This window comes from Sebastes umbrosus, chromosome 8 (assembly GCF_015220745.1).
Source record: "Sebastes umbrosus isolate fSebUmb1 chromosome 8, fSebUmb1.pri, whole genome shotgun sequence".
Classification (NCBI taxonomy): Eukaryota; Metazoa; Chordata; class Actinopteri; order Perciformes; family Sebastidae; genus Sebastes; species Sebastes umbrosus.
The window spans coordinates 34,852,297-34,877,329 of NC_051276.1; the positions used below are offsets into that span (position 1 = coordinate 34,852,297).

The 25,033-nt window shown below is 39.6% G+C and overlaps 3 protein-coding genes across 5 annotated transcripts in view; 2 read left to right on the forward strand and 1 right to left on the reverse strand.

Moving 5' to 3' along the window:
- Positions 1–25,033, forward strand: part of LOC119492980 (actin, non-muscle 6.2-like) — an 840,607-nt gene that overhangs the window by 218,201 nt on the left and 597,373 nt on the right. The window lies entirely within an intron of this gene.
- Positions 1–25,033, reverse strand: part of prdm6 (PR domain containing 6) — a 107,733-nt gene that overhangs the window by 29,135 nt on the left and 53,565 nt on the right. For all 3 annotated transcript variants that reach the window (XM_037777881.1, XM_037777882.1, XM_037777883.1), the window contains exon 6: positions 8,828–8,952. In XM_037777881.1, the coding sequence (XP_037633809.1) occupies positions 8,828–8,952 (125 nt within the window). The remainder of the gene's footprint in view (positions 1–8,827; positions 8,953–25,033) is intronic.
- On the forward strand, positions 15,296–24,807 carry LOC119492941. The gene is made up of 4 exons (XM_037777851.1): positions 15,296–15,368; positions 15,491–15,605; positions 17,104–17,164; positions 18,752–24,807. Exons 3-4 carry the CDS (start codon positions 17,146–17,148, stop codon positions 22,285–22,287), a joined length of 3,555 nt encoding a protein of 1,184 aa, XP_037633779.1. The 5' UTR covers positions 15,296–15,368; positions 15,491–15,605; positions 17,104–17,145; the 3' UTR covers positions 22,288–24,807.

Sequence of the window (25,033 nt, forward strand, 5' to 3'; positions counted from 1 at the left end):
AAAACGCCAGTCGATACGGTTTGGGGCTGCGCATGAAATGCATCATCGAAATGGGAGAATTATGCAGATGCAGTGTGTGCAACATTGCAGAGTCTGTGTTTTCTGTCTTTCTTTATGAAGGGGTGTGTTCTCCTCCAGAGGGGCGTGACGTGAATACAAACCGACCACGGAGCTCAGCCACGGAGCAAAGTTTGAAAAGCAACTCTTCGAGCCTAGAAGGAGGTGAGAACTCGGGTGGAGCTTCACCATCTGTCTTCCTGTTCATCCATCAGTTCCAGCCTCATTTTAACCTCCTGCTCTCCTTCATTATGAGAACCATATGACGACCACTCCCAGACATACTGTTCTATATTTTCTGTTGTTCTTTGTCTTTCAGTTTGACAGGATGTTCATCACACTCGTCAACATGCAGAATAAAGTCAAACACCTCCACAGAAAAACATCAAATTCATCCACAAATCATTTTAGGAACGTGGGAAGGAACCACACACCACCTTTGTGCATACAGACTGAAGAACATGAACTATGACCTCTAATCTAAGATCTGACAATAACTCATTATTTAGAGGCACAGACAACAATGACTGAGGTTTGTTGCATACGGGACCGAACATGCAGTTCTACTCAAGGCTGGATTTATTCTATATGTTGTTATTGTCAATATGTCTCATGAAAAGACCAAAACCAACAATGTGTTAGGGTGCTTTCACATCAGGGACCCGGGCCCGGATCTGAGTTCACTTGACCCCAAAGTCCAGTTTGTTTGATTAGTGTTAATGCTCCGTATCGGACTCGGGCACGGTGCGTCGATCTGTACTCGAGTCCACTTGAAAAGGTGGTCTGGAGTACGGATCATGTGGACTCGGGTACGGTTCGCATCAGGTGTGAAAGCCAACCGTACCAAAACACGGAGGTGGACCGCTGTTTATCATGAGTAACATTAGCAGTCAGGGAGTAGTTTTGAAAGGGCAGGCTTGGGCTAGGAATCCATCGGTACCAACCATGTCATACTAGCTGGTAGTGAAGGAGGTTAAATAACGCTCCAAACTTACGCTAAATTTGGCGGAGGAAAAACTGTCATGGCCATTTTCAAAGTCCCTTGACCTCTGACCTCCAGATCAGTGAATGTAAATGGGTTCTATGGGTACCCACGAGTCTCCCCTTTACAGACATGCCCACTTTATGATCATCACATGCAGTTTGGGGCAAGTCATAGTCAAGTCAGCACACTGACACACTGACAGCTGTTGTTGCCTGTTGGGCTGCAGTTTGCCGTGTTATGATCTGAGCATATTGTTTTATGCTAAATGCAGTACCTGTGAGGGTTTCTGGACAATATCTGTCATTGATTTCTGTTGTTCATTGATTTACAATAATAAATATATACATACATTTACATAAAGCAGCATATTTGTCCACTCCCATGTTGATAAGAGTATTACATACTTGACTAATCTCCCTTTAAGTTTCATTTTGAACAGAGAAAAAAATGTATGATTAATTTATGATTAAATATTTTAATCGATTGACAGCCCTAATTTAGATATTTATTACTTTGAGTTTGACGTTCAGTTACAGATTTATTTATTTAGGTATTTATTTGACTTAGATGTCAGTTAGTTACATAGTTAATAAAGTCAAAGATTGTTCATTTCTGACAGGGGTTGGGTGTATTGGCCGATTAATTGGGTATATTTTCCTTCTACAATCTACCGTTATTATATCGGTCTTTAAAAATCCACTACTGGTCGACCTCTATTATGTATTATTATACTGACGTCAATAAAATATAACTTACTAAATGGGAGAAAGTTTGACTTCGACTCCAGAGACTGTTAGTGTCTTCCTCTCTTTACTGGGATGAAGAACAGTTCAGATTACGTTGCCAGAGCTTTGTCAGAAATCAATAACGATAAGTTACCAGAGATAATAAAGTCTTATAAAATCAATACAGGCAATTATAATAATGGTAATAATAATATGTCATGTAAAGAAGAGATGTGAGTGAGAAGCGTTTACTGCAGAGGAGGAGAGAATGGAAAACATCTTCTGTACTTCCGTCACACATACTGAGCTCTTCATCCCTCTCTTTCTATTTCCTTGAACCCTACTCTTCTTCTCTCCTTCTACTTTTTCCTTGCCGAAGAGAGAAAGGTGTTCCAGAGAAGAAGGAGTAGATGAAAGAGAAAGAGGAAGAGGAAGGATAAAGAGAAGTAAAGACAAAGACGAGTCCCCCCGTAGTGATCCTTCCCTCTCCGTCGGTGGACATGTTGTTGTTGTTAGGCGGCGGCCGGGCTGTGGAGCGTCAAGCCGACAGGCTGTGATTGGATGGAACGTGCATGAATAAACAACCACAGGGTGTGTGTGTGTGTGTGTGTGTGTGTGCTTTGATAGTCTGTTGTATGTGTGTTTTCTTTGTTGTGTGTTGGTGTATGGTTTGGCTCTAATGTGTTCTCTGTCTTTAATGTGTGTGTGTGATCATGTTCTGTGGTTGTATGTTAGTAGGGGTGTAACGATAAGTTTTTACAACGATACGATACGATACGATACGAAACGATACGATATGATACGATACGATACAATATGATAAGATACGATACGATATGATAAAATATGATACGATACGATACGATACGATACGATACAATATGATACGATACGATACGATACAATAAGATACGATACGATACGATACGATACGATACAATATGATATGATACGATATGATACAATACGATACGATACGATACGATACAATATGATACGATACGATACAATATGATATGATACAATACGATACGATACGATACGATACGATACGATACGATACGATACGATACAATATGATACGATACGATGCAATACAATATGATACAATACAATACGATACGATACGATACGATACAATATGATAAGATACGATACGATACGATACAATACGACGCAATGCAAATAGGCGAACAGACGTGTATTCACGGGAGTTGAAATATTTCAACTCGAGCAAGAAATTTGCGTGACGATGTGTCGCGAAGCCCATCAGCGTTGAGATCGTCCTCCTGTCGTCACTGACGTCCTGACGTTGTTGAATCAGAAATGGAGGATAAATAAATCTCGTATGTGTCTGTGGTCACCCAGAGCTACGATAGTTCATCACATCTGTCCAGAGAGCAGAAACCACAGACTGTCTCTGGTAGAAACAACAACGTTTCTAGATGACGTCATGTTGAGTGTTGATGGAGCAGCTGCATAGCCTGGCACTGATCCAACCAAACTCCATTCAGAAAACAAGCATTTTAAAAGTTGTCTGCTTGTCGTCATGGTAACAGACCTGACTAATCAGCATCATTATGTAGTTATTTCAGCATCATTTTGATCTGTTTATTGATATTAAATCACAGCACAATCTGTTTATTTTGGGTTCATACCTCAGTAGAGATGTGTGTCTTGCTAGATACAGTCTACGTATGTGAATACAGCTCGCCGCCGGGTGATGTTATGAACCCAGACACGACATGTACAAAGCAGCAACAGTGATTATTTCTTCCATGGTTGATGGAGGAAAGCAAAGTTGTCGGTATCTATGGAGCTCCTCCTACTCTCCGAAGCACCTAGTACGAAGGAACACAAATGATCCCGACAAAACTTTAGAACTTTGGAAACTTAATAAAGTTAATTTCAGGCTGATTCAAGCTACAATTTCTGTTAACTATTTCCTCTTAAATGTCTTAATTCAGCTTTCTGACTTTCATCTTATTTGTTTTAAATCTAAATTAAGTCAAAAAAAGAAATCTTTATCATGCCTTAATTTATCAAGAAAACTGTTTTACTTTCATGCAGCAGATTTGCCAGATCAAATGACTCTTTGTGGATTACACTTCCTGCACAATGCAGTACCCAAACACAACAGACAGCTGCAGAGCTACAGGGATCTGTGGCTGTACTGGCCACTTCCCAGTCGAAAATGTGCTCCGTCGGCACTCTCTGCACCAATAAAAGGTCAAAACTTTTAAATGTCTGCTCCGCCGAGGACACAGAGTCACCGTCCCGCTGTCTCTAGTGCAGAGTTTAGACGTCACACTCGTCCCTTTGTGGGCACAATCAGCAGATAACGATGCCATGGAAAAACCCAGAATGCAGTTAGCAGCAAACTGTCTTTAATTCAGAGCAGAGCTGCTGTCTCTCTCAGCTCCTACAAAAGGAGCCTAATCTAATTTCACCTCATTTGGATGTGAACAAACTTTTTTTTTAACTGCAGGGTGGAACAAAAGCAAAATGCTCCAGTCTTTGTTTGCCCTCTGCCAGAGTGTGTGTCGGTGCACAATGAGGACCAAATGTATTCACGTGGACAGAGACTATTAAAGACGTCTGAAATATGAGTTTTTGTTGGTTGAATAACAGAACTTTAGTTTGTTGAGTTGGCCGTCTGACATCCTGAAAATCCTCCAGTCAAACTGGTAGATCACTGGATCCCTGCTCTGTCGCACCACAGTACTTCAGCATACATATCACCATTTAAAAGAGGGATTTATCTATTTCAATCTACACTAGCAAAAGTAATGCAGGCTAATACAACCGTCTGGCAATAAATACCACCTCCATGAACATTATAATTTAGGTTTTAATGTTAAAAACAGAGGTGAAAGTAGGCCGGTACGGTCCGGCACTACTAAAAGATTCAGTGCCAGGAAGCCGGGACAGCAGCTGCCTGCCAACACCGACATACAACCCGTCACTTACAATCGCATTTCAACAAATAAAAACTGCTGACATCAGGTCAACATCCAGTTGATTACCTCCACCGAGGAGGTTCTGTTTTCGGTTCGGTTTGTCTGTTTGTTTGTATATTACGTTTTTTTCTGACGGGGAGCGACACTCCGCATGCATACTGGCTTGGATCCGCGGGGGTCTGACTGTGCTGCTCACGCAGACAAGCGCTCTGAGAGAAAAATATCAAGTGATGACGGTTGGAGTAGCCGAGTAGTACCGGCAAGAAATTCAATCTACTTTCACCCCTGATTGGGCTTCAAATAAGTAAAATACGTACAGAAACAATGTAACATCAGTATGGAAAACACGTCGCAAACATCACTAGCGTAACTTCAACAACACTTTGGGACACGAACAGTCTCCTGGTTGAAAGTCCTGTGTTTGTTGGACCCATCCACCTCCCCTCGCTCCCACCATCAGCAGTCTTTCTCTCTTTTTATTCTACGTCACTAGCTTAGAGCGTAGCATATTTACGCGGACCCAAACCCTAACCCATGGCATATAAATGACACAGCAACGGGGTCCGTGTGTCTTTTGATAGTTTGTTTTTTCGTTTGAACCAAAAAAAACGAAAATACAGAAATACCATGTTTTTTTGTTTGTTTTTTGTTTAAAGAAAAACGTTTTTCTGTTTTTGGTTTTCTGCCTCAAAAAACAGCAAAACAAAAAAAAACAACGGTCCAATTTTAATTTTTTGCGAATTCCTTTTTGTCATTTTTCCTTTTGAATTGAAGAATTAAGAACGGCAGACAGGCGACCCGGAAGGGGTCAATGTATCTCTTGCTCATTCGATTTTCCTTTCACAAAAGGATATCAAAATACAAAAATTAAAATTGAAATACGAGACGTTTTTCTTTATCAGGGTCAAAAAAGGGATGAAGTTATTGAATATTTTTCTCTTTTCAGCGTTGCACTTTGTAGACGGTCCCTGACCACTCGTCTCACAGCCGGCTGCACATAGAGACCGATGTTATGTGTCCAGCTCGGAGGACTGAAGCCTCGTTGTGATTAAAATGAGGTTGTAGCTCTTTGTCTACCTCACTACGGTAAAAAAGAGCCCTCGTTGGTGTTTTAACAATGTCTAAGTTATGAGTTATTGATCTGGGAAGTTTGAATCTGTCAATATCTTTCCAACTTTACCGAAGTAATTTTTTTGTCTTCTTACCTGAGAAGCACTCTTTTATTGTTTGAAAAACTACGTACTGATCCGTGTCCATCACCTTCAGTTACACAGCACCACCGGGCTTTTTTTTTGCTCTCATACACAGCACCGTCCTCATACGCACTCTTACTTTGTAAATGGCAACTTCCGGTCGCAGAATATGAAAAAACGGGCGTTGTTTTTTCGTTTCTGCCTTCCAGTGATTTTATTTTTTGTTTTTAGAAATAAAAATTAAAATCAAACCGTTTTTTAAGTTTAGTTTGTCCCTTTTTGGCCCTGATAAAGAAAAACGACTTGTATTTCAATTTCAATTTGTGTATTTTAATATCCTTTTGTAAAAGGAAAATCGACCAAAAGATAAAAGTAAACAAAGCCAAGGCTCTCTTTTTTTGTTTATAACAAAAATGAAAAAAAACAAAAAAAAACATAGTATTTTTTATTTTCGTTTTTTGGTTCAAACGAAAAAACAAACTATCAAAAGGTACACGGACCCAAAAGCAAGAACAGCGTGCTTATTGCACGTGAAATGACTTGTGAATTACCGTGTAATTTATACAGCATTTAGTGCGACCGAGCAGCTTTTACAGAGATATTCTGTCATGAACTGAAGAGCAGAACAAGTGAATATTCGGACCTATTAGTGGCAATACATTAAAAGTCAGAAGATCACCAAAGTCATCAGGATTCATCCTCTGAGGACCATCAACTGTCTGGACTAGATTACATGTCAATAAATCCAGTGATTGCTACAGATGAATGCAATTCAAAAAGTGATATATTTCTGTTGAAATGAGAGAAAAAGGTTTAGTAGGTAATGTAAGAGACAGAACAGGTCCTCATAAACATAGTAACCCAGCTGTGTGTATGTGACTGTCACGATGAGCGATGTCATGTAAAAGAGTCGTTCCATCTGTAAAACAAACCGCTTTGTGGCCGAACGTCTCTAATTTGCAATCAGCACGATCTCGTTTAGCAGCGACTCTGTGAAAGACGAGCTCCTAATTCAATTCATTTCAATTTAGATTCCACAGATTAAAACTCCGTCTTCATGTTTTCTCTGTTTTCGTGTAAAAAGAAAAAATGTCAAAGTTTGTTTTTTTCCCGCTGTAGGGTGAAGTTACTGTCAAAGATAGAAACCGGCTGACAGAGCAGAAAACTGGAGCAGATGTAAACAAAAATAAATTAGTGACAGAGAAACAGAAGACTGATGGAGGAGAGACGGAGGGAGGAGGAGGAGGAAGAAAGAGACGAAGGCCAGGAGAGACAGAAAGAAAGAAGAAAACTGCCAGCGTTTATAAAACACACAATATTCCATGTTTTTAACGAGGACATGAACGTCACGTCTCAGCACGTCAAACAGCTGAAATCACAAAATCACCAACAACCTGACGGTGAGAGTCATCATCATCTGTTTAGCTTCGTAAGAACATTATAATACTTTTAACGTTTGTTTCAACCACAAATAAAAGTATATTTAAGTCTGATTAGTATGGCGGTGATTCAGGGCCACTGTAGGTAAAATAATAATTACGGACCCACAGGAGGGTAAGGCTGTGTACGGTACGTATCATGACATTGGGGTAACAATTCAATATATTGCGATACTGTAAGCAAAGTGATTTTTAAAATGTAATTTAAGGAAAACTGTCATAGTATAAAGAACACACCACAAATTTTAGGATAGGCAAAAGTTGGCAAACTTAGGCAGTAGGCAAATTCGTTCACTGCGTTGTTTTTGTGGCGAGCCAAAAGTTTTCTTGTAAATTAGCCACTTTAATCATTTAAATATCGTAAATTTACAACTTTATAATCTCGTAAATTTGTGAATTTTTTCGTATAATTTAGCCACTTAAATCATTTAAATATAATAAATTTACGACTTTATAATCTCGTAAAGTTGCCACTTTAATCATTTAAATATCATCATTTTATGACTTTAATTTTGGAAATTTTGAGTTTTTTCTCAGAATATAACCCCCCTATCCCGGTTCCGTAATTATTTTATTTATTTTTTTATTTTTTATATTTAATACGCCGTCGTAGATTAGTGAGAAAAGTGAGTCATATAAAACGTTTTCCCAACAGCTGAATGTAACGGGAAACATATTGCATGTATTGGTCTTTACAGGTTATAAAATGTATGATTGTTTTGACAAAGAACTACTAATTCTGACAAGAAAAAATTTAATTAAGACCGCACAAATTAAGAGTTTAAAGTTAAATTTTATGACTCCAAGATATTAGATTTTTGTCAAATTAAATTCAAGACACATGAATATGTTTTTGATTTTGCAAAACATGAACATCATCAAATTAGAGTCATGAGGTTTTCATGAAATCAGCAGAAAGATGTTGAAAATAAGTTCCTGGACAAAAGATGTGAGGATTCATAGACGTGTGGATTTTTGTTTGCAGATGAAAAGTTTTGATGTAAAACTCGTCTTTTCTTTTAAAGACATGTTAAACGCTGGTGTTGCTTCCAGAAAAGGAAGAGGGAGAGAGAGGCAGCGGGTCGACACCGGGACGCGGAGGGCCAACATCTTAAAAAATAAAAGACTTCTTCAGTCTTCCAGTCTTGTTGTGACTGGCTCCGCCGGTCAGACCAATCAATCAGACGGCAGCAAGTTGGTAAGAAAAAGAAAACCTGTATTGACTGCGTTGTTTTTGTGGCGAGCCAAAAGATTTCTTCCAGTCTGCGAGTTTAAATACCGACGGTAATAAAATCAGAGCGACGTCCAAAGAAAACTGAGGTTTGTTTTATGTTCGGATGTTAGTCACATTCACATCTGAAACATTTAGCTGGTGATTTTGAAACTGCTATAACTGATATATAGGGAGAAAAGGCAGAGGGACTGAGAAGACGAGAGTTAATAAAAAGATAAAGGCGAGTTGTCTCACAGTTTTCGTCCTGAGCGACGCACTGCAGCGGGATGCCGAAGAAGGAAGTGTAGGAGTCGTTGTACCAAACCAGCAGCTCGGTTCCTCGGGGGATGTCCATACACGCTCTGTAGAAGATGCAGGACCTGCAACAAAAACACACACATCTCAGTTAAATAATCACACACAAATAAGGTTTCACTATTATTATTATTATCTACAACGAAAAGCAAATATCCTGAAGTCAATTCAGTGTGAAACATGTATTTAAAAGAGCAACTTGTCAACCGGCTTTAGCTCGACGTTTGCCCCCTAAACTTATTATTAAATGCATACAAAGTGCCCGAGTATGTCACTACAGCTCTTTAAAATCTGGATTATGGACAGGTGGTATGTTACACTTCGATTTTCACCGTCTTTGGCCGTCAGAAGTAAAGAAAACAGAACTCTTCACCCTGCTGAGAGTCGATTGGTTTGATGCCTTGAAGTGAACGTGATGGTGCCGTGTACTTTTGGGGCAACGTCACTAATTTTGCTTTTAGTTTTTTTCTTGCGGTCGACAACTTAGACCACCACAAGGAGTCAATGCAACTGTAGACCAGCAACTCCCCTGTTCTGAGAGGTAAAATGGAAAATATAATCCGTGCTCAAAGGAGGAAAGGGTGGATAGATGTGTTACCTTTATTACTATGCAACACAATCATCACAGATGATCTGACCTGTAGTGTTTTTAAAAATGTTAACATTTTCTTACTGGGGCTGTTGGTGGCTAACGCTGTAGCGCGTTGACACAAATCAATTTTAACGCCATTTATTTGATGCACTTGCATTTTTGGGGGTTTTGGCGGGCTCAGATTTGAAGCTGGAGTGGAGATACTGGGATCGTGTGTGGAAAACCTAGGGAGTCCATTGGAGTTTTCCATGTTGTGATTTGAGCATATCTTTTTTAAAACGTTATCGTATCACGGTATCGTGCGGTCGAGCCGGCCGTCGCTCTCATCTCCGTGGTCAAATGGGCCGACGCTACAACTGTAGAGCACCCAGATACTGACATTTATGTTCGCTGCATTCAAACGGCCCCGATGGAGCTGACCATGGATGGATAAAGAGAACGGAGCTGACGGGAGAGCTAGAGACCACCTTGGAGAAGTTAGAGGAAGTAGACACGTGGGACTACGTCCGCTTTTCAAAATAAGGTGTTAACAAAGGGAACTGTATATACAAAATACATTTATGGAAATAAGATTGATCGGATTATATTCACCAGAAGTATAAAACATTACATGTCCCTTATAAATTAAAAATAAATACCACTAATCTGTGAGGGAAATGTCTTTAGTCTTTGGTTTTTGGGTTGCTGGATAATAAATAATTCCTGACAATGACTGATATATTTGACTTCAGGACATCTCTGACTACATACATGCTGAAAATCAAACATTTTTACTGGATTCATTTAGAGATTTTCCAAAGTAAAAGTCCCTAGAAATGTATGATTCATCTTTTTCCCCATGGTCTAGTGGTAAAAAAGTTAACGAAAATCACAATACATATTGAATCGGCACCAAAGTATCATGATTATATCGAATCAGGAGATACGTGAATCTTTTTCTCGCTCTCTATTTTCCTCTGAGGACCATAAATATCCACAGCAATACTCATGTATATCAGGTGTTTGGATAACAAAGCGTCAGTCTGACATCATCATCATCACCATCATCATCCTCAGTAAACTGGTCCTCTGACGGGGTAAAACCAACCTGCTGACTAACAGAACTAGAGACGGGACGGCGTGACGCGTCGCTGACTCTGTCCAGGTCCGACTCTGGAAACGTTCCCCATCTGATAACAGCTCCGTTTCACATCTGACCAAACCCCAAAATGATTTATGGGAATTATCTGGTGTCACTCATGCCGTCCGGAGCAGCTAACGACCACGATGTTGTTCAAACACGTAGCCAGAGAGCTGATTGGTTCCCGGGTCACAGCGCCGCTAAAACAACACCTCGTCCACCCAAAAACATCATTCTAACAACATGAGCAAACTCCAACGCTCAGAAAACACATTGTAAAACCATTTCCCACATGCAGGGTGTCAGACGGAGAGGTCACAGGTTCAACTCCCACACGACTCCCAGGTCCTGCTGCCAAAGTGCCTTCGAGCCAGAAGACTAATTACTGTCTGCAAACATCTTGAAACAACCACTCACAGTGAGAAGTAATGATATGTAATCCAAACCACAACTGCTTTCTAGTCCAGTTAATTCAGAACCCGTTGAGTTTCCTCGTGTGAGAAACGTTTAAACTGATGAAGTTTGACTCTTCTTCACTGAAACGCCTCCTGATGTAACCAGAAGCTCCATTTAACCACCAGACTGTTCAAATAATACGTCCAAAACCTGAGAGTCTGACAGCAAATACAAACCTGCTCAATCAAGAAATGCACAAACAGAAACAACCATACAGGTGTTTATAACAAACATTACATCAAAATCATTCTTTTTTTTTGTTTTTATTAACTTATTTGTTTATTTAATTTATTATTATTATTATTATCATTATTATCATTATTATCATTATTATCATTGTTATTATTATTATTATTATCATTATTATTATTATTATTATTATTATTACTTTTTCTCTTTGTATTATTATTATTATTTTTTATTTTATTCCATTAAGAGGAGGAGGAGGAGGACGAGGAGGAAGAGGAGGAGGAGGAAGAGGAGGAGGAAGAGAAGGAGGAGGGTCAGCTGAGAAACATGATGCGTCTTTAATGAAGTTAAAAGACACATCAAGTTAAAATATTTAGAAGGCAAATGAAAGACAGAAGAAAGGAAGAGGAGAAGTAGAGAAATGCAGATATACTGTAACGTTAGGGATGTATAAACTCCACATTTACACTTCTGGAGGAGAATATTCAACAGCAGTCACAACAACAGAAACACCTTTCAGTTTTCCCGGTCTCAAAGTTTGGGTTTTGTTGAGGCAGTCCGAGGGTGTTCACTCGTCTTATTAGGGATGCTAATTTTGAAAAAAAATGTAACAGATATCGACCCTCGTTAACCGATTATTAACCGTTAACCGACAAGATCAGTGCGTGTTATGCAGCGGTGTGCCAGCTGCAGTGTATCAGGACAACAGACAACGGAGTCTCCAGTTTACCGTCTGGGAGCGTTAACTCAGCAGATAGATAGCTTAGATGTCAGCTGTGTGTCGTCCGGCGTAACGATAGCGATTGCCCGACAAACAGTGTGAGTGTTTGTGCTACGTTAGCATCTGTAGCTCTGCTGGTAGCTTCGTGCTTCCCGTAGTCACACACATACAGTCTGTCAGCGCAGCGAATCTTCAGCGAGTTCCCGACAGACTGTGTGAGGTTGTCGGTGGCGTTCTAGCTATGAACGTAGGTGTAGCAGACTGTGTGTGTACAGTTTATGTGTCGGTGAATAAATGCTACGAGGCTACAACTCCTCCGCTCAAGACCGGAGACAACTTCCTGTATCTGTAACGCTGGCTCAGACTCTCTTAAGGTGGACCAGCTCTCTTAAGGTGGACCAGCTCTCTTAAGGTGGATCAGCTCTCTTAAGGTGGACCAGCTCTCTTAAGGTGGACCAGCTTTTCTCCTTAAAGTGACGTGCCACTCCTCTGAGTTTTGCTTGATTTTTTATATAATTATTAATATTTTTTAATCGTTTTAACCGAAAGCATTAATCGGTTAAAGTCCTTAATTTCAGTTAACGGTTAATTCTTAACATCGCCAGTGTTGATGTACAGAAAGTCATGATTACATGTGTGCTGGAATGCCAGTTTCACTGTGCATCAATACTTTTGATTCATTTTCTATTTAGTCTGGTTTGGTTTCACAGAGACCAAATTAAAGTGGACCAAATCATTTTGGTCTTGAGAGCCGCCATTTCTATGCAGAGAATCACAGATTTTGACATATTGCTGTCGAAGTGTTTTCACTGATGGATTGTGAGCATGAAGCCCTTCTCCTCCAGTTCATGACTTTATAACGTCACTATTTTTGTCAACTTTATTTTGCGTATTCTGCATCTTCTCTTTGGCCCAGATGTCAAGCAAACATCTGGTCAGTCCTCTCCCTGTCATGTTAACCTGTCATGTCTGTGCAGAGGTGTTTTAATCCTCTTGGAACCGGTCTGAGACCGCCTCTCGTAAGCGTCTCGGACCGGTTGTTTTGCTGTTGTTCTGCGTTCACAACCGCCCAAATGAACCGCACCAGAGTTCGATTAAAACTGCCTAAATGCGCACTAAAAGTATTATTTCAGCATGGACTCATGCATTAATAAGAGTGACTGAAAGTACGGATACAGATCAGAAATGTTTGAGAGCAGTTAGTCAAACTGACCCTGAAGATCTGTGTGTGAGAGTGTGTGTGTGTTTTATTAATTCTTTCCACACCAGGGGAGGGGTGGGGCGGCGTTGGATCCATGTGAAAACACAGCCAGGAGGGACCGGGCTATAAATCAAACATACCCAATGACCTCCCAGGATAAAGAGAGAGAGAGAGACAGAGAGAGAGAGAGAGAGAGAGAGAGAGAGAGAGAGAGAGAGAGAGAGAGAGGGGTCCACAAACATGCAGCGGCTTGTATGTATTTAAAACAAATGTTATGTGTTTAATACGTGCACGCTGGGGCGGTGTTATAAATCAAACACACCCAACAGGCTCTCAGGTATGAAAAATAAAGCCCCCTGCTGCCATACAGCAGCCCGGTGGAGGTTCAACCCGTCCGTCTGCTAGATCAGTGGGACGCGGCGTCGTCAGCTCTCTGATCTTTATTCTGTTTTCACACGAAGAAAAAACAGCTTCATGATCAGCTTTTAAATAATAACAGACGTACCAACCGTGTGAGGTTATAAATCAAACACAATATAGCTCACAATAATGTGTCTGCATGTGTATAAACATGTTTATCTGAAACATTCATGCTGACACAGCGTCACAAAGACTGTCCATGATTTCACTGTGGTCTGGCCCAACTCAGCCAACATTTTCTACGACCAAAATTATTTCACTTTACAGGCAATTATGTCATCATCTAACAAGAACACAAGCTGCAAAAACCAGCGACAAACAGTGATTTAAACTTTTAACAACGCAAGTTAACCTTTTCCACTCCACACCTCATATTTATAGACCGGTTTTAGTCTTCTTTAGGGGGGTCCAGGGGGTCTTTAGGGGGGTCCAGGGGGTCTTTAAGGGGAGATAGCAGGTCAACAGTAGATGTCACATAGAAGTGGTGTACATCATCTGAAAGCTGAAGATTCATTTGAGATTCAGCAAATAAAACAATTAATTTAAATACATTTTGAAAGTGTATAAGGACAAGAACATTATGATAGAAGTATATGATGGCCGTTCCTCATGCTCTAATCTGCATTAGAAATGATGCACAACAACAACAATGTGGTTATAGTAATCATCAGTGTATAGTGATCAGTTTAATCCAGACAGGAGTGATCACTAGAAGAGGTTTCCACTGTACTATTCTCTGAGGTTATATCCTGGTTATACCAGTTTTACCAGTTTGTCTGAGCCTTGATCGGATATTACCCGTTAGCGTCTTGAGGGGAATTCTAAACTGGGCAGGTTGTTTTGTTTCTTTCCATTTCGGAGGCCTTCAAGTTTAAGCTAATATCTCTACAGGATTCCCATTTCTCTGATGGAAATATAGCACAAACAAAGGTACAAATAAAGATATTATTATAATACACAGACATCTCTTAAATTTAGTACTTTGTCTCTGTTTTGGAGGCGCGTGTGTTCATGCATCTTGTAGCACAACCATCCATGTCACTTGACCCTAATGGTTTTATTTTTATTTTCCTCCGCCTCTCAGTGCAGCCCGGTACGGTGTCGGTGCTGGAGCTGAGGAGAGAGCGGCCGGTGTTAGCACCTCCAAAAACGTCCCGAAACTGCAATTCAAACGGCGGACCTCAGCAACATGTCTATCTGTCCTCCGGTGCACTGTGGCCGGCGTGCGGCGGTGCGGCTCCTCGGTGCAGCAGCTGCCAGACGGCTGCCTCACCAGGAGGAGACGGTGAAGAAGAGAGCGAGTTGGTGTTTTGAGATAATTCTGGTGTAATTTGTGGTCCAATAAACAGTAAATTCATCTAATCTGGGTTGGAAAAAGATGCAATCTGGTTGCCATGGTGATGAATTACTTCTGACTATTAACCACACCCCCGTTCTCTGTTTGAGAAAGAACCAAAAAACAGGAAGTAAACCTGGCTCGAGGGGGGACTTTTAAGCCAAAACCAACCTCAGTTTACCCCAGATCTATAACTATGTTCAACTGAAACCTGTTGAGTCTCGGCCCAAAAACTGGCAGGATGGTTTCGTTGTTCACATTCTTGTGTGCTTGTGTTTTCAGCCTGTGATAGTACTTTGTCAGTGCGTAGGCCCTGCCCATTCATTGCTGGCACACCTAACTCTGTTGGCATAAAAGATCTTGTCTTGAATGAGTTGACTTTATTTTTGAGCTGAGACTTGATTTGTTCACTCTGAGAGAGACTGTCGCAGCAAGAATTGTACCTGGTGAGTAGTTTAACAGATAATAAATGCAACAAATAACCAAAGAGAATCATAAAAATGTATAGAATATATGTGTATATGTAGCCTAATTTGATTAATCAAAACTGTTTATTGTTAATCTGCAGGTGTTGACTGTTGATGCTCGGTGAAGTCAGACTAACTACAGTATGCTGTTATGCCAGATATGGTGTGACCTCGACCAACATTACCATAAAACTGCAATAAAAGATCCAACTTCAGGTAAGAGCGGCATGTTTGACTGTGTGAAGAGGTTGCAAAGTTAAAGTTGGCCTTAGCTATGAAAATTAAAAACAAACATTTGAACCTAGCATATTTAGCTGTCAAACTTAAGGCGATAATAACGCGTTAACGCAAATTTGTTTTAACGCCGCTAATTTCTTTAACGCAACTTGTGATTTTTTAGATTTTAAAGATAGAATGAAGATAGATGGTATCATATGAAACTAGAAAACCTACGGGAGGGGCTGTGAGGGTTTCTGGACAACATCTGTCATTGTTTTGTGTTGTTAATTGATTTAAAATAATAAATATATACATGCATTTGCATAAAGCAGCATATTTGTCCACTCCCATGTTGATAAGAGTATTAAATACTTGACAAATCTCCCTTTAAGGTACATTTCGAACAGATAAAAAATTTGATTAATTTGCAATTAATTGCGATTCACTATTTGAATCAATTGATACCCCTAATATTTAGTATATTTAAGGCATTTTTATATATAGGTTTTGTATTCAGGTGTGTTAAACTGAAGCCTTTAAAAGTCCAATATTCTTGGTTACTTTTGGCTACTTTTTATATTTCCCATTGTTTATATTGTTCCTATTTTTATATTTATATTTCCTTCTATTTAAATTGTTCATATTTTATATGTCTGTCTATTTTTGTTTTTGCTTTTTTTTTACTGTGTTGTATCTTGTTTTTTGTTTTTACTGATGCTTCTTGTTTTTTGCACTAATTTCCCCACTGTGGGAATAATAAAGCAATATCTTATCTTATTTTCATATCAATATCTAATACTGTACAATATATTTTGAATGCACTTTGGATACTAGTATTTTACGTTTTAGTACTCGGCAAGTCACTTAACAGCAGCTTGTATTATTTACACACCTGCACAGTGAGGCCTTAACTGTAAAACTATGCATCTGCCCAGCAACATGATTGGCTAGTTGTCGCAAACTTTATTGAGGCCAATATTTTGGATATTTGTTAAACTTAAATGACTCACAAGCCACAGCTCTTATTTTGTTATTTTTTATATTTTTATGTTTTTTTTTATTGTTAATACTTATTTTATTTATCATCATCATTATAGTGTTTATTTTACTCTATTTTCTTTTATCAAAATTGTATTGCTGATCATTATTATCTCTTTTATTCTATTTTATTTTGTTAACATTTTATTATTTTAATACAATCTGCTTATTTTGTGTAGATTCATAATTTGTATTTATTTTCATTTTTATTCTCATTTCCTTGTATTTTATTTATATTTTATTATCTTAAATACCCATCTCTTATTGCTTTCTTATTCAATTAACTTTTATATTGGTTGTTTTGGTGTGCATTAGTCTCTAAATCCATTTTTACACTTTATTTTTGTCAGTCGTCTGTCCAGCACTTTGAACTGCATTTGACTTGTTTGAAAGGTGCCATATAAACATTAACATATTTATTTACTTAATCATAATTGTGTTTCCTTAAACCCAACAGGCACCAACTTCAGCTACTAAAGTGGAATTCCTGTGACACAAAATGGCGTCATCAGCATCTGGTAAGTCTAGTAAGACTTCATATCATAGATATAATTTGTCAGTGAGGAAGAAGACTTTAATGAAAAGTAGAACAGAGAATTAAAGCAATGGGTCAAAAGTATTATAAGACAGTTACAGGCTGAGAGAATGGAAAGTTTATAACCTTTAAGTTACCATGTATTGAATTGGATCTTTGTAATTTGAAACAGCCCAGTCGCCAGGAAAAAATGTTGGCATTGAATGTTTCTGCAAACCAAAGGATACGCTGAATGTTGACATTTCTGAAACAAAAATATGTTTTGTAAATATGTTTGATATCAGCATTGCAGAAATGCACAATGTCACGTGACTAACGTTATGAAACAATTGGTTAGTTTTAGGCAATAAAACTAGTTGACTACGTCATTTGCTATGACCGAATGCAAATGGTTTGCAGAAATGTACAATTTCAACATTTTTCTGGTGACTCGGCCGTTTGAAAGGAGTGACTCGTAGTGCCGCAATTAAAGAATCATCATGAACTCTGCAGCTCTACAGAGCAAACTCTGAAGAAAGCTGATAGTCAAAAGACTTCTGATGTATCCAGGTTGATCTTATAAACTGAAGAGACACTAAAATGTACAATCTCAAAGACAGATAGATTTCTGAATTTGAGAGAAACGGCACAATATCATCTGCATACACAGAAAGGACATTTAATTAAATGTAGTTCCCAAATTCAAACGCTTAACTTCACCATGACATTATATAACTTATGCAAGTGGCTCAATGGATAGAACAAAAAATAATGGAGTGAGTGTGAGAGTTTGGTGTGTTCCTCTCTCCGATTAAGATTACTTTTTACTCGGGCTGTCAAGGTTAACGCAATATTAACACAAATTAGTTTTAATTTCTTTCACGCAATTGATCTTTCGGAGGTTGTAGTGAGCTCAGTTTTAAAACACCAGCATCATATGAAACTAGACAATTTAAAGAATATATTGGTACCAACTGTGTCATATTAGCTTGTAACAATGGAGGTTAAATAACACTCCCAACTTGTGCTAAATTTTGGCAAGGAAAAACTGTCATGTCCATTTTCATAGGGGTCCCTTGACCTCTGACCTCCAGATATGTGAATGAAAATGGGTTCTGTGTGTACCCACAAGTCTCCCCTTTACAGACATGCCCACTTAATGATTTGAGCATATTTCTTTATGCTAAATGCAGTACCTGAGGGTTTCTGGACAATATTTGTCATTGTTTTGTGTTGTTAATTGATTTCCATTAATAAATATATACATACATTTGCAAACAGCAGCATATTTGCCCACTCCCATGTTGATAAGAGTCTTAAATATTTGACAAATTTCCCTTTAAGGTACATTTTGAACTGATAAAAAATGTCCTATTCATTTGTGATTAATCATGGACAATCATGCGATTAATCACAATTAAATATTATAATCGCAACAGCCCTACTTTTTACATGATGAGAAGAAACCTGTCTCTAAACGTTATTGATAAAAGCCGTTGGATAAATGTAAGTAATGGAAAGAGGACAACGATGACGATGCCCTCATGAAATTATGGAAATTTGTAATGCTTTTGTTCTTATTGTTTTACAGCATCTGATCTCAGGATTGCGATATTTGGAAAAAGTCAGAATGAACAGACAACACTAAGTGACTTCATCACTGGAAAAAGAGATTCTTCTCATCCAACAATGACCAAACAATCTGCACACATCCACAGAGAGTGGAGGAAACAACCCTTCACGGTAGTGAAAACGAACGCGAACATCTTCAGTGTGCCGGTGGAACGGGTGAAACACGCGATGAAGAAGTGCGTGGTTGAATGCCCTCCTGGACCAAATGTCCTCCTTCTCTTAGTGAAGCCGTCTGACTTCACTGAGCAGGACCGACAAAAACTGAAGTTCATCATTAGCTTCTTTGGACAAGATGCTTTTCAATACTCAATGGTCATCCTAACACAAAATGATAGGGGACAGAATTTCTCGCTCAATCAACTCATCCAAGACTGCGGACAAAGGCAGCACAGAATGAACTTTGATGAAAAAGACTTCCCTGACTACGATCGTAAAGAATTGATGGGGAAAATGGAGATCGTAGTGGATGAAAACAGGCGGCGATATTTAATCTTCACCGAAGACACTGATTCCATGGCAGCACCTGAATGTGCAAAACCTCCTCTAAACCTGGTGTTGTTTGGGACACACAGAGCCTGGAAGACTTCAACGGCCAACGCCATCCTGGGAGAAAGAAAGTTTGGACCACTTGTTGACTCATCAGAGTGTGTTAAAAAGCAAGGAGAGGTGTGTGGACGCTGGGTTTCCCTGGTGGAGCTTCCTGCCTTGTATGGAAAACCTCAACAGGCAGTTAAGAAAGAATTATTGAAGTGTATCTCCCTCTGTGATCCCGAGGGCGTCCATGCCTTCATCCTGGTCCTACCTGTGGGTCCCCAAAGTGAGGAAGACAAGAAAGAGTTGGAGACCATCCAACATACTTTCAGCTCCGGAGTCAATGATTTCACCATGATTCTTTTTACCATGGAGACAAATCCCAGCTTTAGAGCCGAGAGGTCTCTACAGGAAAGCAGAGAAATCATTCAGAGCTGTGGCGGACGATACCTTGTCTGCAACATCAAGGACAGGCAGCAGGTCTCTAAGGTGTTAAATACCGTGGAAACGATGAGAGCTGTGGGACGCCGGAGCTTCACGAAAGATATGTTTCCCAAGCCTCAAATTAATCCGGTTACAAAACACACATCAGATGCAGAAAGTTGGAGTGGAGCGTTCCACAGGAATGCGCAGAGTACAATGTCTCTCAGGATGCCGCCGAGTAGAGTGTTACTTAGTATGGCGCCAAGTACAGAGCCTCCCAGTATGGTGTCGAGTAGAGAGTCTTCCAGTAAGGTGTCGAGTGGAGCGTTTCACTGGATGGCGCCGAGTAGAGAGCCTCCCAGTATGGCGCCAAGTAGAGAGCCTCCCAGTATGGCACCGAGTAGAGAGCCTTCCAGTATGGTGTCGATTAGAGAGCTTTCCAGTATGGTGTCGATTAGAGAGCCTCCCAGTATGGCACCGAGTAGAGAGCCTTCCAGTATGGTGTCGATTAGAGAGCTTTCCAGTATGGTGTCGATTAGAGAGCCTCCCAGGATGGCGCCGAGTGGAGAGTCTTTCAGTATGGTGTCGAGTGGAGAGTCTTTCAGTATGGTGTCGAGTAGAGAGTCTTCCAGTATGGTGTCGAGTAGAGAGCCTCCCAGGATGGCGCCAAGTAGAGAGCCTCCCAGTATGGTGTCGAGTAGAGAGCCTCCCAGGATGGCGCCAAGTAGAGAGTCTTCCAGTATGGCGCCAAGTAGAGAGCCTCCCAGTATGGCACCGAGTAGAGAGCCTTCCAGTATGGTGTGGAGTAGAGCGTTTCACTGGATGGCGCCGAGTAGAGAGCCTCCCAGTATGGCGCCAAGTAGAGAGCCTCCCAGTATGGCACAGAGTAGAGAGCCTTCCAGTATGGTGTCGGTTAGAGAGCCTCCCCGGATGGCGCCGAGTGGAGAGTCTTTCAGTATGGCGCCGAGTGGAGAGTCTTTCAGTATGGTGTCAAGTAGAGAGTCTTTCAGTATGGTGTCAAGTAGAGAGCCTTCCAGGATGGCGCCGAGTGGAGAGCCTCTCAGGTTGGTGCTGATTGGGAAAACTGGTTGTGGAAAGAGTGCCACCGCAAACACTATTTTGGGCAAAGAATGCTTTGATTCTAAACTTAGTCAAACATCTGTGACCAAGCTTTGCCAGAAAGAAACAGGAGAGATTGACGGACGGCCCGTCGCGCTGGTCGACACCCCCGGCTTGTTCGACACGTCTCTGACCAATAAGGAAGTTCAACAGGAGATTATGAAATGCATCAGCTTGTTGGCTCCAGGACCTCACGTGTTCTTACTGGTGCTGCAGATCGCCCGCTTCACACAAGAGGAGAAAGAAACCGTGGAACTGATCAAGGCGTGTTTTGGCAAGAAGTCAGAAGACTACATCATGATTTTATTCACCAAAGGAGATCAACTTAATGACCAAACAATTGAGAGTTACATAGGAGATGACACTGAGAACTCCTTAAAACAACTGACAACGGACTGTGGAAGAAGATACCACGTCTTCAATAACAGCGATCGGGAGAATCGTTCTCAAGTCAGCCAGCTGCTGACCAAGGTCGAGTCAATGGTGAGGAAAAACGGCGGCGGCTATTTCACCTCAGAGTTGTTCCAAAGAGCAGAGGAAGCCATACAAAAGGAAAAGGAGAAGATCATGAGGGTGAAGGAACAAGAGGTGAGGGACCTTGAAAGAAAACATCAAAAAGAGATGCGAGAGAAGGAAGAAAAGTTTGCAGAGCTAGAAGCTAAACTTGATCAAGAAAGAGAAGAGAGAGCCAAAGAAAAGGAGGAGGAGAGGAAGAGAGAACAGAAAAAGAAAGAGGAGATGAACAAGAAAAGGCAGGAGGAAATCCAACAACTCAAGTGGGAAGAAAAACTTAAAACTTTGGAGGAACAAATAAAATATGAATCACAAAAAAATGCCTTTGCTGACTGGGTGTTAGTATTACGGTCTAGAGAAGACCTGAAAAAAGAACAAGAGGCTTGGGAGCAGGAACAAAAGGACAAACAATACCAAGAAGATCAACAGAAAAGAGAGGAGGAGGAGGAGGAAAAACGACTTAAAAAGCTCAGACAACAAGATGATATGATCAGAAGGGAACACGAGGAAAGAGAACGTAAAGAGCTACGAGAACTCCATGAGAAGAAAATGACAGAAATGAGGAAGAGAAATGAAGAGGAGGCCAGGAAGCAAGCTGAAGAATACAATGAATTCAGTATGAGGAAAGGAAACGCAAAGGAAAAACTGAAGCAGAAGCAACGAAACAAAAATGACTTGATGATAAGACAGCTGAGCAGAAACATAGTGTACCAGAAAGACATTAGGAAACTGCAGGAAAAACAAGAACAAGAAAGGAAAGACATGAAGTTGGCACATTTTTTGCACGACAGAGAACATCTGTACAAGGAAATGAACGAGCTGGAGCAAAAACATGAGCAGGAAATCGATGACTGGATACAAGAACATTTGAAGAAAGCCAAACAGGACAAAGGGTGCCCCATTTTATGAGATGTTGCAAAGTTTCAGCTGCAGAACTGAGCTTTTGTTTTGACGACATGACATATTAAAAGGTGCAGTGTTTAGGATCTGGTGACATCTAGTGGTGCAACCAACGGAGTACCCCTCCGCTGACTCCTCGCTTTCCAAGACTGCGGTAAACGTGAGCCGCCAACTGCAAAACCGTGGTAACGCCGTTGGCCTCGCTCAGAGCCCATCCTTACCATAATAACACTACTTTAGGAGCAACAGAAGTCAGACGGCGGCTGGTGGTATCACGGTTTACCACTCTAAGGATCACGTTACCGCTGTTTCAAGTGGGTCGGAGAACTACGGTGGCCTTCAGCTAACAGTAAAGCGCAAAAGCCTCTCTCTAGAGCCAGAGTTTGTTTTTTTCCATTCTGGGCTACTGTAGCTCCTTATGTAGATATGAAGGACTCATTCTAAGCTAACGAAAACACAACGATGAATATTATATTCCATTTCTGCTAATAGATCCCCGAAATGTTAAACACTGTTCATTCAAGTGTGATTTAATTTGTTTTTCATATCAAACTGGTGTACAGTATATACGGTGATGGCCTATAGACCCTTTTTGTGTTGACGTCATGATGAGGTCACGGTGTTAGCTGGAGGCTAAACAAAGGAAAGACTGGAGGAACACTAGCAGTGGGCTAAAGTTACACATCTAAAATGTCATCTTGCTGTGTTGTTGGGTGCCAGAATCCAGATATCACAGACATTTGAGATGGCAAACTGTGATTCGAGGCTCTAGCGAGCTACAATATCAGAGAAACGAGACAAAATGTTGCTGATATTTAGCCCTCTGCTAACCGCAGCCGTGAGCCATCAGCAGAAAGCCGTTAGCAGAAAGCTAAACTTTGTCTTTGTCTTGACTTTGTGTTTTTGCACAAACTTTTAAACTGATATTATTTACTTTTAAGACACAGTTAAGAAGGTAAACTAGTGAATCCTGATGCAAATAAATGAATGCATAAAAGATATAATTACATATCTATTTTTTTTAACAATTAATTTCTATTTTTTATTTACATAATAAATGCAGTCATAAAATGTAACTAAACACAATGCTTACACTGCAAATGTGTTTTTTCTTTTCTTTTGTTCAGTTGGGTTTATAATTACAGAAGGTTAATATTAATGTCACCACATTTTAAGAAAGTTAAATCCTCATTCAGAATGTTTTTGCTGCTCTCTTGTTTCTTGAAGAACACTTAACAATTTAACAATTTAAAACATGTACATAGATGAATTAAATGTTTGTTACGTTACACATTTGTTCCTCGTTGAGCTGATGTATCAAGAAGTATGTTCTACTGTGACAATGGGAACCAACGATCCACTGAAAATAATTTTCAGATTTGATGATTGATGTTTTAAACCGTGTTTAACATTTATTTCTAATTAATTATTCTTATTACTTATGTGTTGTAAATAAATGTGGTAAGCTCTGCAGTTTACGTCTAGTGTATCTGTGTAACAGACAGGTAAACTAAAGTCTTGACTTTGTCTTTTTGCACAATCTTTTAAACTGATATTTACCTATTTTCCTTTTAAGACACAGTTAAGAAGGTAAACTAGTGAATCCTGATGCAAATAAATGAATGCATAAAATATTTAATTACATTCCTATTTTGTTTCGCTAGGAATTTCTATTATTTACTTAAATAATAATTGCAGTCATAAAATGTGACTTAACATCTAGGCTTACACTGTAAATACTTTTTTTGTAATATATGTATTTTTTTTGTTGAGTTGTGTTTATAATTACAGAAGGTTAATACTAATGTCACCACATTTAAGGAAAGTTTAATCATCATTTAAAATGTTTTTCCACTGCAAAATCTGCAAATATACTCTCTTGTTTCTTATAAGCACACATAACAATTTAAAAAATGTATATAGATGAATAAAGTGTTTGTTAAATTAAACTTTTTTTCCTCGTTGAGCTGATGTATGAAAATCGATATGTTCTACTGTGACAATGGGAGCCAACGATCCACTGGCCATGAAATAAGTCTTCAATGTGTTGTTCTGATTTTGCTAAACAAAACGTGTTAAATCATTTTCCGTTTTGATGATTGATGTTTTAAACCATATTTAACATTTATTGCTAATTACATATACAGAATGTAATGTCAAGTTACTTATGTGTTATAAATAAATGTGGTAAACTCTTCAGCTTACGTCTCAGTGTGGAATAATTGGCTTTCATTTACTGCAGTGAATTTTTAACATCATCTCTACTGACACTTCAAGTATCAGATTTCATCATGATGTTTGTTTTCTTTATGTGCGAGCTGATCAACAAGTTTTACTTGTTTTCTCATTTACAGTCAACGCTTTGCGTCGTTGTAGCACCAACCTTTTCTCTCGTGATGTGGTTGTGCTTTTCAACCTGGGGCCTCATTACAGACACTTCTTAAGTCTGAAATCCTATTTTATCTCAGTTTAGGATGACATTTAGGAATTTTGTAGTATAGAAACATGTTTCCCAACTGCATTTAGGAACAAAATCCGGAGGAGGGGGTCTCTCGTCAATCTGAAGGGGTTTATTTCACAACAATGACCCGCTAGCTTTACATTATTCTGCTTATTACACGGCTACTTACTGAAGATATCAATATTTGACACAAAAACGCTCCTCCAGAGTCCGACATCAGAGCTGCGCCCATAGCAACGGCCTGTTATACATATCAATGGTCTAAAATGTCAATTGATTATAATATTTGATCTA